Source organism: Coloeus monedula, assembly GCF_965178545.1.
Source record: "Coloeus monedula genome assembly, chromosome: 13".
Taxonomy (NCBI): Eukaryota; Metazoa; Chordata; class Aves; order Passeriformes; family Corvidae; genus Coloeus; species Coloeus monedula.
Genome location: NC_138793.1, coordinates 1,541,230 through 1,558,133, shown reverse-complemented (window position 1 = coordinate 1,558,133; position 16,904 = coordinate 1,541,230). Strand labels below are relative to the sequence as shown.

Sequence of the window (16,904 nt, the reverse complement as noted above, 5' to 3'; positions counted from 1 at the left end):
GTCTTCATGCTTATAAAACATGCAGTTGCAGCAAACCTCAGCAGTCTGTCTTCGAGGCTTTCTTCTGGCAGAGAGTATTGGCAAGCAACAGAGGAAAAATTCTTAGCTGAGAGGATTGGTAGGTTGGTGGTCACCAAGGGGTGCATCAGCCCTGTGAGGCAGAGGACAGGGTTTTGCTCCACTTGCTAAGGCTTCCTTGTCCTCTTGGGCAGATCACTTCACCTGTCTGGCTTGGCCCATGTGGACATAATCCTTCTCACCTCCCTCACCTGGGCGATATTGTGCTGCTTTCAGTATTTTGAAATTATGTGGAGATCTTGAGGTCAAAGTACCAGAGGAGTGAGAGGTTTTGTAAATCTTTTGGTAATTAATGTTATATCACAAAGAGATGCACTTGCTGGAGGAAACACTTGCAGTGTCTGGCAGCCAAACCATACAGCTGCTACTGCATGCTACTGAAACTAATTACTTGCTCAAATAATGCGTATTTACAGTTTATGGGGGACCAGTTTGAGGATTATATATCATTAAATAAATGGACTAATGCAAGATTTTAAAAAGCCTGCTTTCCCAGCACTGCTCCCAAGAGCCCTTAGTGCCTGGGCCACGTCAAAAGCGTTCCCATTCCTCTGTCCAAGCCCAGCGTTGTGTTTTTAATTTATTTTCAGTATCCCAGGAATGCTGTCTCCAGTATTCAGAGGACTCTAAATCGGATGTGAGACACAAATACACCAGAGAAGCTTATCAGAGAAACAGGCTTGGCGTAAAGCCTACACAAACAACCATAAATTTTTCTCATTTAAATGAGAGGACTCGGGAGGATTGGCCGATTATAGCTGCAGTGGGCTGGCCTTGGGCACCAAGGAAAGTGCTTTGGTAACCCCTGGTATTTGACATGACCTGAATGTTTTGGCTGCTTATAAACTTACTGTTATAGACTGACCAGCTTGGTTCTGGTAAATTCACTTCTACAGGTCAGAGTTATTTGTGGATGTTTTCTCCTCTCCTTGGACTTCTCAGGAAATTTTAGCTTGCTTTTAACCCAGGTAATGAAGAGCTCTTCTTTCCAACCACCCCTCTCTGCCTCACTCCCTTAGAACACAGAACAGGAAGAAACTCAGTAAATTCAGTCTTGGCCAGAAAGCTGGGTTTTTTTCCCCTGCTTCCAATAAATATCTCATTTCCTGAAAATCCTGACTTTGACCAAAACTTTTGGGACTTTCTAGATTTATCATCACTCATGGCCAAATCCAGTTTCAGTTAGTGTCGGGGTACCCTTGAGTTCATGGAGGGCAGTGTGAGCTCCGAGCGGGGCAGCAGGAGCTTGCCCCCATCACACTGACATTAATGCTGTGGTTTGTGCCAGGTGAGCCTCTTCCCTGTAGCTGTATAAAAACCAGGTGATTTTGCAATATGTCTTTGATTATAAACACCATGCCAGAAACAGTAAGGAATTATTTTATGGTTTTGTTGTGAAATTCCTATTATCTTACCAGCATGAACCCTACATGTGTGTGCCCTGCACTGAACTGACACAGGTAAAAATAGCCAACCATCATGCTTGCAGACTTGATCCCACAGTCTTGAAGGTACATAAATGCTTTCTGAAAGGAGACCTGAAGCAAACCCCGCTGTGGCCTCCCTGGTGGCCAGCGTCCAGTCCATCCATATCCAGTGCTCCTCCTTTTATAGGATCAGTGGCTGCCTCTGGCAGTTCGCAGGACTGGTGTCTGATGAAGTGGAGATTGTGTGCTGTGCTCTTGGTGCTGGGCTGGAAATCAGTTCTGGGCTGTCCCCTAAACAGTGCCCTCTTGCTGATCCACCCTCTTGCAAGGGCTTACCTGCTCTCCTGGCTTCAAGTTAGTGAGGATTGTTTTCTTCAAGTAGTGGAGAGAGGAGGAGTGTAATAACTTCAGGTGTAGTTCTGTGTTCCTCACCTGCCCCAAACATCCCTGCAGGCTCAGGGCATTCAAGGAGTGAGGAGGGAATGGTGTTGAGTGTTTGCTGGACACTTGGGCCTCTTACTCTGTTTCTCATGGACACTGAGTACTTCAGAACAGGTCCTGTGTCTTGGGGTCATGGGCCAGAGTAACCTCCTACCATTGTTTTGTGGTAGTGGATGCTCAGGGGCTTAAGCATTTCACGGACAAAATGGCTGTTCCTGGGCAATGAACAGCCCACCCTTGGAGCTGAAGTGGCAAAGAGCATTTCAGTCTCTGTGCCATGTGCCACAAAGCCAAGTGACAGGTGAAGATGTAGCTCAGTGTGTTTTTGTGTTTGTGTGTGACATTGACTGCAGAGGCCTGGCAGCCTGTGGGGCAGTAAGTGTTGCTCATCCTCTCAAAGTGTCTTCTGCTCAGTGGTTTTTCAGGTGCTCTGGTCACCTGGTGCACTTTCAGGCAGGAGGGTGCCGGGGAGGCTGTTAACAGTCGTGGGGTTTAAACCCCAAGGTAAACTCCATTGTTTTTGAGGTTACTGGGGCCCTGTAAAACCATTCCCAAAATCCCCCAGGAGTGCTTTCTGCCTTTTGGTGTTAGGGGCAGGCCTGGAGAACCAGTTTTCAGGTCCCATGGAGACCCTCCCTTTCCCCTGCCCGTTCATCCCGTGGAGTGCCGGTGGCACAGCAGCTTTTGCTGCTTGGTGACGGGGTCCCTCGCTGCTTTGTGCACTGTCCTGCTCTTGTTGTCTGCACAGGCTCCCTTTATGGATGCACAGAACCCTGTGTTCCTTCCTGTTCAGGGCCCCCTGCCCCTCCTTATCCACTGTTATTGCTGCTCTGCTGTGGCTCAGCTCTGGCCCTGGCACTGCAATGCCCTGCCTGCTCCCCGTGTCTGCCTCCTGCAGCCCACCGGGGCTGGGGAAGGGCTTCCAGCAGTGCTCCCTGCTCTGCCTGCCCCCTTAGGCTTGGTGCTTTCTCCTCTCTGCCTGCCCCCAACCTGATTTCTTCTTGTCTAAAACCTTCCAGAATTAACTATTTGTTTGCCAGACTCCTGTGAACTTGCACTGTGTTTGGAGTAGTGGTAATAAAAATGAACGATGAGCCAGGCAAGAAACAGGCAGGGAACTGGAGGAGAGACACTTTTGAGGTATCTGCTGTAAGAAGAATACCAGCAGGGACTCTGGCTCCAGCCAGCAGGGCTGGCTGTGCTGGTGTGGTGACTCTGCCAGCACATGTGCAGAACACGGCCACCTATACCTGCCATCTCTTTTAGCTGTACCTGCCTGTGCAGAGTGAAAGGCATCTGATTTTCTGTATATTTAAAAGCAGGAATGAATTCAGCAGTCGTTTTTGATTACTCACTGTTATATCTCAGGAGATGTCAGTCAGTGTGTTCTGAAACACAAGCATGCTATGTCCTGATATTAAATTAGCTATAGTCACAGAACCTCAGTCACACAACTCCTCTGGCTGCCTGGGTACTCTGCACTGTCACTCTTCCAACTGCACTGCCTGCAAAATTTTTCCTGGAAGTAATGCAAATAACTTTATTGAGTGAGTCAGTGGATTACTGATTTTAGGAACCACAGCAGTGTAAATTCAGACCCATGGAAACAATTTGCTGAATCAGTATTAACACTGCAGTGGTCTCTAGAGCCGCAGTCTCCAAAGTGGGGTGCAGGCACCCCAGTGTTCAAGATGGTCCTTTAGGGCACAGGAAGAAAATACTTCACTAGTGGATATATCTAATTCATAAATATATAAACATACGTGTATTGGGATGCATGTGCAAACATTTTTTACTGGTAGGGGAGCACGATCAAAAGTTTGGACTAGAGAAAGAAAGCCTAAAGAACACACAGACACCAGGAATTGTTCTGCTGATTCCATGAATTATTTAACAAAGCAGAATGGGTGCACTTGGGAAAATAAGGCTGGAAATCATCTACTTAATATCTTAAGAAAGTGTGTAGGTGAGAGCCAGAGATCATGTTTTCTAAGCCTTGTTTTTGAAGGGATGGGTTTTTTTATTGCCCTGTTTAGATTCAAGTAGCAAATCATCCCTGTTGTTACAATGTGCTGTTCCAGGCCCTGCTGCAAGAGGCTGGTTCATGGAAAGGGGCCGGTGGCTGCTCTCTCTGAAATCCTGGGGGGTTCAGATGATGATGCTGAAGATAATTTGGTTCACACACAGAGATGGCAGCACAGAAGCTGGCAGATCATACGGTACCTGCACATTGAAACCTCGAGGAGGTTTCAAAGTTCGTGCAAAGGGGAAAGTCTTCCTTTATCAGTGAAGTTCTGATCCTGGGCAGTTGGGAGTGATCAGCTTCGGGGGTCATGGGAGCCAGTGCATTTGATGTTTGTGGTTTGCTGTATAGCTGCTTTTTCATATTTGCTTCTAGAACCTTTTCCCCCTAGCCCAAATGTTGGGCAAGTGAACAGGATATGCAAAACCCAAAAACGAGGGGAAATCAGAAGGAGTAACCAGTCTTGATAGGAGCATGGCTAAAGGCAGAGGTTTGCAGGGTCTTGGTCACCCCTGGCTGTAGTGGAGAGCTGATGTCTCATGCTGGGTAGAGAAGAGAGGAAGGAAGTAGATTTAGCAGAAAATTGATTGCATCTACTTGGGCTCTTTCCAGCTGAATCCTGAGTTAAGTACATTCATCCTGAACTAATCGTTGTGGAGAATTGGCTGAAATCTCACATACTTGTTAAAAGGAAAGCTAAGCATTAAAGGAACAATATCCTTATTGTACCTGAGTGCCAAAAGAAGTGAGTGTACTGTCAGGAGCTGTACCTATTCAGCTCTCTGGCTTGGGAGCTGCTTGTGGGTTTAGTACTAATGTGACCTGTTGCAGGAAGCTGTGGTCAGCCCGCCACAAAATATCAAGGGCAGCCCAAGGAGGGCTGATCTTTGATTAGATTTCAAATTGGCTGAGTTAGCCCCAGTTCTTTTCAGTAATTGAGAACAACTATAATTTTCAGTTTTGTTTTGTTTACAGCAGAGTATACAGGAATATTGTCAAAAACACATATCTAAGGTCCTAGCAAGGTTTTGTCCCAAGTTACCCAGGATAAATCTGAAGTAATGTTATTAACATCAGAGGGATTGTTCACCAGTGTGGGCAACAGGAGAGTTGTTCTCTGTGCTGGTCTTTCAAATTTACAGCTAAGTAATCTAAACCCAAAAAATGTCCTTCAAAACTAGCAGATGCTTTAATACTTTGTCATTCTGAAAATACTTTTTTACACTGTGTACTGTCCTTTCTAAGTTTTCTTCGTGCCCCTGGACCCAAGGACCACTCCCTGACACATTCTTCCATGATCCCTTGAAGAAAAGTTACAGCTGTTGCTCAAGATGCCATTTCTAGGCACTGTGGATCCTAACAATCTCACTTTATTGCAAAGATTTATCTCAGGGGAAGGAGATTGTGCACTGTGAGCTTGGTTGCACCAACATGGGGTGCCGTTGGTGCTGGCTGTGAGCGCTTTGTGGATGTGACTCAAACCAAGCAGCGTGTGGAGGTTCGGCGGCAGCGCCCTTTGATGCTGCTCACGCTGGGGTGCTGACTCACACAGTGCTACTGCGAGGGACAGTGAACTCTGCAAATCCATTCTTGTTTCTCTGAGACAACGGGGAGAGAGTTTAGGGAAATTGCTCATCTCCCTTGAGGCTCTCTTGCGTGTTGCCACAGGACTGCGCTGTGTCCACTCCTTTTGTTCAACCTTTTTTATGTTAGGAGAGGTCCAACAGCCTCACCCAACGTTTGCTGGTTGTCAGCTGGAGCCTCCAGTGGGTTCTGCTCTGAACATCTGGACACTGAGGACCAAACATCTTTTTTCCTTCTTCCTTCTTTTCTTCCTTTAGTCTTACTGGAATACAGTAGCATCTTCTTTTGGATGTGTTCCCATAGGAATTGCCTCCTGTTGTGTTTCTCAGCAGCTCACCCCTCACAAAGGCTGCTCAGGAACTTGGGGCAGTGCAGAACTCGGGAGGTTGGTCCTGTCTCCCTCAGGGATCTCACACAGGCTGTGTGAACTTTGAGTCAGGGGCTCTGTTCCACATGTGTGTGTCCATGCTTGTGTTGTACAAAGAAGACCTGGGCAGATTCTCAGAATGCTGCTAGATAGAAAGACCAGTTGTGTGTGCTAGAGGTGTGCATCCCAGTAACATCCAGGTGCAGCTGAAGTTTCAGACTTACAGAGCTCTTGAATCTGGTGGTGATGACTGCAGAGGCCGCCTTGTTCTCTAGGATGCAGCAGAAGCTTGAGATCAGCAGAGGTTCAAAACAAACAAAAGAGAATGTTTCATACAATGCACAGTGAAACTGGGACTCTGCCATAGCGACAGCATGGAGGCCAAAAATATAAATGATCTCATAGAGAAATTAGACAAATTAGAGAAGGATTGGTCCAGTGAGGCTATTAAACATAATAGTTATGATGCAACCTGTGGTGCAGGAAGGCCTTAAGTGCTGGCTGTTGGAAGCTGAGAGGTTATTCTTGGGAACACTGCAGCCTGTGTGAGCCTGTAGTGCTCTTTCCCAGGGGACTTCCAGTCTTGACCAGATCTGGAGACAGGATGCCAGGGTAGATGGATCCTTGTTACTGACATTGTGGTGGTTCTTCCTGGAGGCTGAATGAGGGTCACCCACCACTGACACATGGGTAGGGACCAGCAGGGCAGCTGGGGAAGCTGTGTCCTGCCTGGAGCACCAGGAAGGGTTGGGCTGCACTTTGGTGATGGATTTACTCTGCCATAGAATGGGCTGGCACTTGGACCCTGGGACAGTGTGATAAGACAAGTACTCTTTTAAGTCCTGGCTTGCAGGCAGCAGCTGGAAAATTGGAATTCTTTGCTGATAACGAACAAGAGCCTGTGATGGAATGGTGAAAGCTTCCCACAGTGGAAACTACCTTGGGGGAAGAGCTATACCCCCTGCCCTCCCAGCTTGTCAAGTGGTGGGGGAGGCCTCTCGTGGTTTGGTGGGGTTTTTTTCTCATTTGTAAACCCAGCCCTGGGGGGGAAAAGTTAAATTGAAGTACACTTGGAGCTTTATTTTACATTTTCTTAGTGTTGCTACTTGCTGGCTTGTTAAGTAATATACTTTTAAGATGTGTGTTAATATATAGACCCAAAGTAGCTATTAGATCAATGCAGGCAGTTGTATTTCTGTTTTTAAATATATACTTGGCTTATGTTTTTGCAAACCCTTTTTCAGCATAAGTTTTTCTGTTAGAGCTCCATGGAAATAATTTATGTGTTAACCCTGAAATTGATGGGTGGTATGGGATAGAATAAATACATAAGTAGGAGAGAAAGGAAACATCTGCCAATTTAAACTTTTGCAAATTATATGGAAGCTTGAAAGTATCTGCTAGGTTTATAATACAGTCTGCACAGGAACGCCTTGCCAGAGTGCCAGAGGTCAGAGAGCTTCTTGTCCCTGCAGCTTTAAGCAACCTTTTTGTCAAATAACCTGACTGAAGAGTAGGAGGAGACAGAAAGGAAGAGAGAATTCCACACTAGAGTAAACATGGCACAGAGATTATGGATACCCTGCCAAGAAAGGTGGGGTTTTCCAGCAAGGTAACAAAAGATATTAGCTATCTATCTACATAATCCTGCTGGAGGCTGACAGCTGCAGTCATGCAGGGAGGCTGGGGCAGAAATGTGCCCTCCACACCTCAGAAATGTGCCCTCCGTGTCCTCAGCACCCGCTCGGGGCTGTGGTGGAGTCCTACGGAGGTCTGTGGTGCAGGGATGCGGGATGCAGGATGCAGGATGCAGGGGGGTTGGATGCAGCAAAGGAGCACCTACTGAGCACAGACGTGTTCCCTTCGGTGCCATGGCTGGCACGGGGCAAAATCCCAGGGAAGGTAATGAAGTTTTTCACTTTGACATCATGGCAGGTTAAGGTAAACTGCAGAGGAAAGCCTAGCGTTTACCTTGGGCTACAAACATGTCAGAATGATAAAGTGCTGTGTTTTCATGTGGATTTTAGCGCACGTTGGTGAGTGCCCAGCAGAGAGAGCCGTGCTTCTGTCGCCCTGGCAGCTCCGCAGCCGGCCCGGGGCCGCTCGGTGCCGGCAGCTGCCGCGGAGAGCCGCGGGCGGGGCAGCGGCTGCTCCCGCCCGAGAGGTGGCACGGGGCGGTGCCGAGCCTGGACAACAGCCCAGAAGGGAGGTGATAATTGTATTAGACAAGAGTGTGCTTTTGTCAGAGTCCGAGTGAGAGCTGGGCGACGGTAATTGGGAGGAAAAATAGTTAACTACCATCTGCCTCCCCAGGGCAGAGCGACGAGATGGAGAGTGAGAATGAATGCTGACTTTGTAGCCACGGTTAATTTGCACTGAAAAGCCCGGTTTTGGTGTACAAATATGAATTAGTATAGGAACTTAAACTAGAGAATGATTTCCAGTTATTAATTTGAAAATAATTAACTTGAAAATTATAATTTAAATTATCGTTTTAAACCATTTTTATGCTTTTTCCACATCAGTATTTCTTGAAATTGAATCTTCTAATTTCTTTAAACTGTTTGTTCATATCTTGCTATGTCTGATGATACCTGATGATAATATTTTATTAGAATTTGTTCACAGACTCTGAATACTCTTTCCTGAAAGAACCTATGTAAAGGGAGAAAACAATACACATCCTGTACTCCACCTTAGTAGGCCTCCAACATACGATGCCACCTTTTGTTTGCAAGAGTTTAAATTTCAAATAAAATCCCAGCATTCTTTTGAAAAAAAGGAAAGGGCCTCTCCCCTGCTTAGATTGTCAAATCCCAGACTAGCCCGGAATTGAATAGGCCAAGTCAGTGACCTCAGGCAGAAAGAATGTTGGTTATTTACGTAGGGCTTCTGCTATTTTAGCAGCAAACCTTTTCTTCTGAAAGGACAATGTATACTGTTTTGTGTTTATGGCCGAGTAAAAAGCTTGTACATTTGAGATTTGCATCGTAATAGCCTCGTAACTCAGTATACAGCATCCTCAAAAATAGCAGTGCAAGGCTCTGTTTTGTCTTAGCTGGTGCAGGTCTTTTAGAGGCTTTTACAAAAGTTCTCTGAAAAACCGACCTTAGGATTCAGCTGCTTATATGTTTGCTTTGGTGGCTTTTTTTTTTCCTTTCCCCAGAGTTGTTTTTTTTTCAAAACCTAAAATTACACGTGGTTTCTTTAGGAGCTATCAGGTCAGTGCTCAAAATATTTTGATGCATCTCAAGCTAAGCTGTGCCTGCAGCTTGAAACCAGGAAAACATGTGAGTGTGTGTGTGTGCAATTCAGACACTGAGCATTTTTCCTGAAATAATGGGAGATCTTTACAGGCATTCTGGCCTGGTGGATGAGCCTGCAATTCCAAATGGTTTTTAAAGTGTGCCTTTCTCAATAGATCGTAACCATGAGGAGCTATTGTGTGAGTAAAGCACACATTTAGGATCCAATCCTGCATTCCTTAAAGTCAATGGGAGTCTGAGCGTGAAAGGAATGCAGGATTGGGTCCTGGAACAGGGGAGCAAAATTGTGTGCCAGATTGTTTTGAAAAGAAGAATACAGCACATCCACAGTAGCCACTTTTTAGTGTTTCAGATTTCAAACGGCTGGAGTCTGTGAAAAGTGGCTTCTGCCAACATGCAGTATCTTCTATTCAAAGGAATTTGGCATTGATTTTTTTTTTTTCTTCCCCTATCTTAAACCCCCTGAAAGCCCTGGAAATTCACCTCTTCTTTCACAAAGGCTGAGCATTATGAGGAGGGGAGGGGGCCGTGGCGGTTGGGGGATGGAAGTTTCTCCAAGCCAGGGGCTGGGCTGGAGCTCAGTCCCCTCCTGGCACCCTGACTGTGGTGGCAGCTTCATCGCAGGACCCCGGCACCGAGAGCTTGTGCTTGGTGGCTTTGTGTGAGTCCACTGTAGGAGACCAAGGAGAAAAATTTAATTAGCACTTATTGAGAGGTTAAAGCAGCCTTGGTTCACCCCGGCTTGCAGTGGGTGGAGTGGCAGAAACCCTGTGGAAAGAAAACCTCTGTGCAGAGAGGCAGTGTAAGCCAGAGGGAGGGATGGGGAACTGCCGGCCCAAACTCACATGTGAGTAAAGGAGGAATGGTAACAAATAAAGAAAAAATATTGGAAGCTTTTGTTTTCTTTTGTCACATTTTCAGTTCCTGGGCAGGCAAACCTCCTCTACTGCTTGAAAGGAAACAGCTCTCCTGGGTGAAATTCTGCACCCATTTTAGCCAGAGGTGACGGGGCAGAGGAGGTAGCAGCAGTGGCTTGTTATTACTTAATGTTTTCGATTATTATTTGTGTTTGTAAAATTTGGTATTCCTCTTGAAGTTTCAGCTCCTGGACTCATCTGGCAACTTAAAATTTAGCTTCCACTGTTCAGAAATAGTAGCTGTCAGACCTGGGGGGATTGTGGAGAACTGGTTTGGGTTCTGGAGGTTTCACTTGCCCTTCAGCTTTTGAGTTCTGTGTGTCCCAGTTCCTCAATCATCAGGTGGTGTCGCACAGGTGAGAGGGACAGTCAGTCCTTGCATGCCAAGAGAAGCTGCAGCATGTGCCAGAGGTTGGTGGGCAGTCATGCCCATTGTGCTGCTGCTGTGGGCGGGACCTTCAGGAGGACCCTGGGCTGGAAAAGTGCCTTTGGGAGTGTGGGCAGCCCATGGGTGCACCAACAACCAGCTCAGAATCGGAGCAGCCCCAGACCAAGAGCCAGGGCATTTTGCAAAACCAAATGACCAGGTTTGGCCTGGTAAAAGTTTACATTGCATTGAGTGATGGAGAGTGTGGCAGAGGTGGGCAGTGGGCAGGCAGAAGTGTCTGCTCAGCTCAAGCCACCTTGTGTCTCATTGCACAGGGCTTTGGGGCAATATATGGGAATTTTCCTTCACTGTTATGGTAGCTGGGAAATATTTGAGCAAATGTTGTTGTGTATTAATCCTCTCTGTGTGTGTTTACTCATCACTGCAGTCTGAAGGCTTTGGGAGACTGTCACTTAAGGTGCTGGGATGAGACGAGTACTGGTGCTGGTGTCACATCAGTCACTGCAGAGATGGCATCTGAAGCAGTTAACAAGCAATTAGGTCCATGTTTAATATTGCTAACTAAAACAGGCACAATTCTTTGGTCAGCCAGGCATGAAAAGCTCAGGCTGCCACAGTCAGGAAGCTGAACAAGTCATGGACCAGAGCTTCCAGAGCACGGAGATTCTCACTGAGTGTCCCGATCACCCTTAGCACTGACAGTTCATTAAATAAGAAGGGGGAAGAATCCCAAGGAGAGAAGCAATGTGAGATTTTTTTTTTTCCTCCAGAAAGAGCTGTTAAAGGAGGATGCTGTGGATCTGTCTTGCTGCTGTGAGACAAGTCAGGAGCTCCTGGGTGCCACTTGACCAGCAGGAGCAGGGCATGGCTGCGCTGGGGGCTCCGGCAAGGCTGTGGTGCTGTGCAGGGCAGGGACAGCCACCCTGCCTGGTCCTGCAGCTGCCTGTGCCTTGGCCACTGCCTGCACCTTCTCTGTGCTGCACAGCCATGTCCCCAGCCAACAGGAATGGCAGCCACTGGAGTGATACTCCGTGGCATTAACTTGGGCTAATTAACAGTTCAGACTGTTAATTAGCTCTGCTTTAACGAATTTCTCATCTTTAGCAGTGATACCTACAACTGAACTCTTGGATTGCACTCCATTTGGGAGGGTTTAATTACATTTTGTGGCTAAAATAGGATCCTTGTTCCACACAGCTGTGACATTAGAAATAAGAGGACATTTTTAGTCATTTCACTCTTTGTCCCCTCTAACACTGAAACTTTCACACATGGAGGTAGAAGAGGCACATCTCTGTTGAGAATACCTCAAGAAGGATCCTGATGGTGAGGAGGTGCTCTGCTGTGGGTTTTTCAGCACGCTGGTAGTCTCTGGGATGCACCAGGCGTTTTCTGGGAGGCAGGGCTGGGGCTGCAGCATTCCCATGATGTCAGAGGGGAGCTGTTTGTGTTTGAGTAGCGTCAGGCACGGAGACAATGCAGGCTTCTCACATGAACTTGCTTACTCTACAGTACTACTAAATCATGATTTCCAAAGGGTTGTGTGTTTTTAATCATCAAAGTACTTAAAATATTATAATAATGCTTGGCACTTTTCAACTTCAAAGCATGCTGCAAACAGTAATTAGGTCTAATAACCCTGCTGTGACAGTGAGACATTCCTATCTCCTGTCTTACAGCGGTGAGGGGGATGTCAGCCCCTGATCCGGTTGCATCCATCCTGTGTGAGACAGGAGATCTTCCACTGAAGGCTGTGATTGATAAACTTACCTCCCCACAGGCAAATACTCAGGGCCAGCAGCAGCAGGGAGGGCTTGGAATATGCTTTCCAGTCTAGAGGGAACGGGGCAGGACACTTGCAGTGCCCTTTTTGGGCCATGTCCTCCACACTGTAAAACTTGGGCTGATTCACATTTCGTTCCATGGGGGCCTGGAGCAGCATTTGAAACAGCATGGGAAAAAAGTTTTACTCCATCTTGGCTTCCTGGCTGGTGTGTTTTCACCACCCAGCAAAGTGTTCTGGAGACTGGGGAGAATACTTGTGGACAGCCTGTGTCAACTGGGAGTCATCTTTCCTTTTGCAAGCTGTCTTTGAGTTGAATCCTTTGATAATGCAACAGCTCTCCCATTCCTTTTGGTTTGCAACATGTAGGAGATAAAAGTTGTGCAGGAAGTAATTGATAGACACATTTAAATAACAGAGACTTATAAACTGGTTAAACGTCCAAACCAGTGTTAAAAACCTAGAGATGATTCTGCTTTTAATTTTTTTTAAGAGTTCCACAAACCTGCATTCTTTTGGATGTTTGTCATGTTGGTTGCTATCACCAGTTGCTATCAGTCCTTGGGATAGAGTCATTTCTAGCTTTCATTTTATTATCTGCTAGATTATCTCATGAGTGTTTGCACTGTTTGCTGGAGTGTTCCTGAGGTCTGTCTCCCACCCGAGGTGGCGGAACTCCCTTGGCCTGGGGTGTCAGTCAGGAAGTGGGAGTTACTTGTTTGTCTCTGGGAGTGCATAAGCTTTGTTTTCTATGGGAAAACAAGGCTGAAGAGCACTCGGGGGAGAAGGGGCTTCCCCCTAAAAGCTGCTGCTGGTGTCAGGAGCCTGTGCACAGGTGGGTGGCTCCCGCCCCGGGCCCGGTCCCCCTGCACAGTCCCTGTTCCTGCTGCTCTGTCGGGTGTGAAACGGAGCCTCTTCCTCGCTGCTGCTGCAAACTGGTCTGACAGGGCAGGCATGCCAAGGTGAGTATCCAGCAGGAGGAGGAACCAAGTGCAGTGTTTGTGAAACCCCACATTCGTGAACTCTGCTAGGCTGCTCATTATTATTGTAATGAGCCATCAGCAAGTTGCATCAAGTTTTGTCAGAAACTCTTGACTTTTTTTGTTTCAATATTATGAAAGCAAATAGTAACCAGGCTTGGCTAGACTCAGTCATTCAAAGGAAAGCCAAGCAGCAGGGCCTGTGTGCCAGTGGGCAGGGTGATATTACCTTCTCTGGCTGGCCAGGTGCTCAGCTCAGCTGGCTAAAGGAACATCAGGGGGTTTTTAACTTGAATTTCTGCCTAATTGACAATAACAGGTTACAGCTACACAGAACAGGCTGGTGCTGTGCAGGTTCCCAAGCTGCTCCAGGACCTTGAAAGATGAGGCCACTTTGTCCAGTACCAGGAGCTCAGGGCAGGCATCCCAACATCAAGGTGTTGCACCCACCCTGCTGCACCGCTGCCCTGCGGCTGGGGCCACCGCCGCTGCCTCTCCTCGGGATTCCTGTCTTCCTGGCTGCAGCTGCCTGCACTTCCCTCTTGATTGTAGTTTGCACATGATGCCCAGACACTCAGAGGGTGGTGTTTGACTGTGTTCAGTGCTGTCATTTAGTAAACCCTTCTGGAGGGCAGTGAAATGTACGCTTTTGCCTTTATTTCTAAAATGCAGGATGTTGAAGCCAATATAGGCATCCATGGTTGTTTGAGTGATAACTTGCTGTTTCTTGTTTGTGAGGTAACTATTGTACGGTCCCTGAATGAAATTCTTCTAAGGTAAAAGGCCTGTCAATCTTATTAATCATTGCTAATAATAGTCATTATCATGTGAGCAAGCTGCTTGCCTGCTTTATGAGTTTAGGCAAGTCAGTTCCCTAGCAGGCGTCTTGTTTCTTTCAGCTGGAAAATGAGAGAAATGGTATTTTCCCTGAGTTTTGAAAGGTGGTGTGCTGGGAGTGCAGCATAGTGGTGGCAGGTGTAGGGCAGGGAGAACAGCTCTCAATGCTGGGCAGGTGGGGGCTCATGGGGCAGGCTGGGAGCAGGGATCCCACCAGTGCAGGGCTGATGTGGAGACTCACAGTGGGGCTGGGCACAGGGCAGTCAGCTGCCAAATGCATCTGAGACCTGCTGTGTGTGAGAGCCACTCCAGAACACTGGCTTTGGGTCAGAGGCTTCCCACTCCATCCCGGCCCAGGAGAGCGCTGATCCCGCTAGTGATGCTGTGCTAAGGAAAGAACCAGAGCAGAATTTGTGCCGTTCCCATCAAGCTCAGCACTGGCAGGCTGGGGTACAGAGTGGGATGTCAGGGTCCTCCTGCACCTCCTGCAGTGCCTCGGAGATGCTGGCACCTCCCCGCCCTGGCGCCTTGCTCTCCTGCAGAGATCCTTCCAGCAGCTGGCTCTGGGATTTGTCCCTAATCACCTCTGCTGCTTCTCACCACAGCGGCTGTGGGCTGAGGTGGTGGCCAGCGCTCCTTCTCCTGAAACACACGCCCGGCTCTGTGGGTAAGCACAGGGGAAGTGCTGCATCAGCACATCCAAGGCAGGTCCCTGTTCTGGGTGCAGCCATTTCATGTCCACCAGCTAAAGACAAGTTGTATGCCAAGGCTGGATCTGACAGAGACAACCTGTCCTTTACAAAGCCATTCTGGCCTCTTTCCTTTCTTCCTTTCTTTCCGTGTACTTTATCTTTCACTGGAGAGGTTAAAAAACATCTTTGATGAGCAGGAGGGAAGATCTAGATTTGGTTGCTCTTGCATGAGTTGAGAGAGGCCCCATGGTCCCCTGATTGCTGTCCCAGCCCTGTGCCTTGTTCAGGGGATGGCCCAGTTTTACCTAAGACTCTCAGAGGGATGAGCACATTGCTCACGTCACCAGGGTCCTGGTCCCCACCAGAGCCACCGGGCAGCTGGAAAGACAAACAAGAGCTGACTCCACCTACCAGCAGTATGGAGACAGCAGCCCGTGAGATCGACGGCCCAAGAATGTGCACACAAAAGAAGCATTTCCCTCAGCCACGACAGTAAAACCACCAGACAACCGCATGCAGCATGTGATTTCCCAAAAGCATCAGCCCAGATCCCAACTCTTTGTGCCACACAGTTTCCCAGGATCAGATCACAGTGGCAACGTGTAAAAGGCGCTTTCAAGCACTCAAAGTTAATCATATTTTCCTCAACATTGTTTATGGAAACCATGGAGAGTACTCCTGCCCCTCTGTGCTGGCCAGCTGGCTCAGCTCGCCAGCCCTCGGTGTCAAGCCCTCCATGGAGATCGGTGGTGTTTCTGCTGGAGTGGGAGGAGACAGCCGGGCTGATTCCATGGAGTGAAGCTCCGGTAGTGACCTGGGATCTGTTGACCCGAGTTCCTCTTGCCCCCTCTCCCTTTCCCTGTGCCGCTGCTGGCACAGCCCAAGGCAGCCCTTGTCCATCTGGGGCTGCCGAGGGCTGCTGAGAGCTCCCACATGCCTGGGAGGTTTGGCCAGTGGGACCTGGCAGAGTGGGAATGAGGTGAGTTGGGATCAGTGTGGTTTCCCTTTTCCCTCTCTGGTTTTACACCGGTGAAATGGCACTGCTTTCTACAGAGCTCTGATCTGCTGGATCTACAAACTGACTGGGGTTGGTGGTTCTTGAATTCCTGGTTTGCATCCTTTCTGTTGGGACTCTCCTGGAGTCTGCTGTACATTTCTTCACTGTAAAGGGAGCCATCAGTTAATGACTATCACAGGCTTTGTCACTCAAGTTCTGTGTGGGCTAATGAAATGGCAAATGTCAAAGCTTGAATGCAAAATCTCTTGTTTTCTGTGTGATTTTCCTGCCCTTCCCTCCATCATGTGTGCCTTGTACTGCAGGGAGCTGCTGTGACATTGATTATTAATATTCTTGAGCGTGGCAGGGGCATCCATATGCAGTATCCCTTGGGTAGTCCTTTGAAGACAAATGCTGCTGTTGTTGATTGCAGTGGATGTGAGCCTGCTGGGATTTTATCTGCCAAGAAGATTGTCTCAATTTGCAAAGGAGCCTTTTCCCCCAAATAATTTTTGAGTTGAGATTGCAAGTTTTTCAGGAACTGGTATCAGCTGGGTTCCATAACCTGCACTTAAAGATAACATTTAGTTGGTACCTAAGGCAAGGTTTGGTATCTGATTGGGTAAGGCCAGATAGAGCAAAGAGCCTGACCCTCAGCCCTGGCTCTGGATGGGCCCTCCAGGGAAGAGAGGGGCCAGGAACCGACCCCACAGACAGGTACAGGGGGTGTGCTTTTCACTTTGCATCCTGAACGACTGGGTTTGGGCATGGAGAACAAAATTCTGATGGTCCTGTGTTTTAACAGGGAGAAGACTACGAGGAAAAGCATTCTACAATGTCAATGGCAAGGTGTACTGTGAAGAAGACTTCCTAGTAAGTAAGATTTCAGGCTTTTTTTTTCTTATTTCTAAAGCAAATTGTTCTTTTATATTGGCTTGTTTGCTCTGAGAGACAGTTTGATGATGCGGGGCCTCCTGCCAGGGATGGAATTGGGAATCATTTACCACTGACTCCACAAGAGCACGATCAGCCCCTTGGTCTGAAGTGGTGGCTGTAAAACCAAGTACATAACTGTCCATAAGCCATCACAAAGTGTAAATTATGAGAATAAACACTGGAGCTGC

At 47.7% G+C, this 16,904-nt stretch overlaps 1 protein-coding gene across 1 annotated transcript in view; it reads left to right on the top strand.

The window, feature by feature from the left end:
- Window positions 1-16,904, top strand: part of WTIP (WT1 interacting protein) — an 82,312-nt gene that overhangs the window by 42,884 nt on the left and 22,524 nt on the right. The window contains exon 3 of the mRNA XM_082289998.1: window positions 16,586-16,653. Coding sequence (XP_082146124.1) covers window positions 16,586-16,653 — 68 coding nt within the window. The remainder of the gene's footprint in view (window positions 1-16,585; window positions 16,654-16,904) is intronic.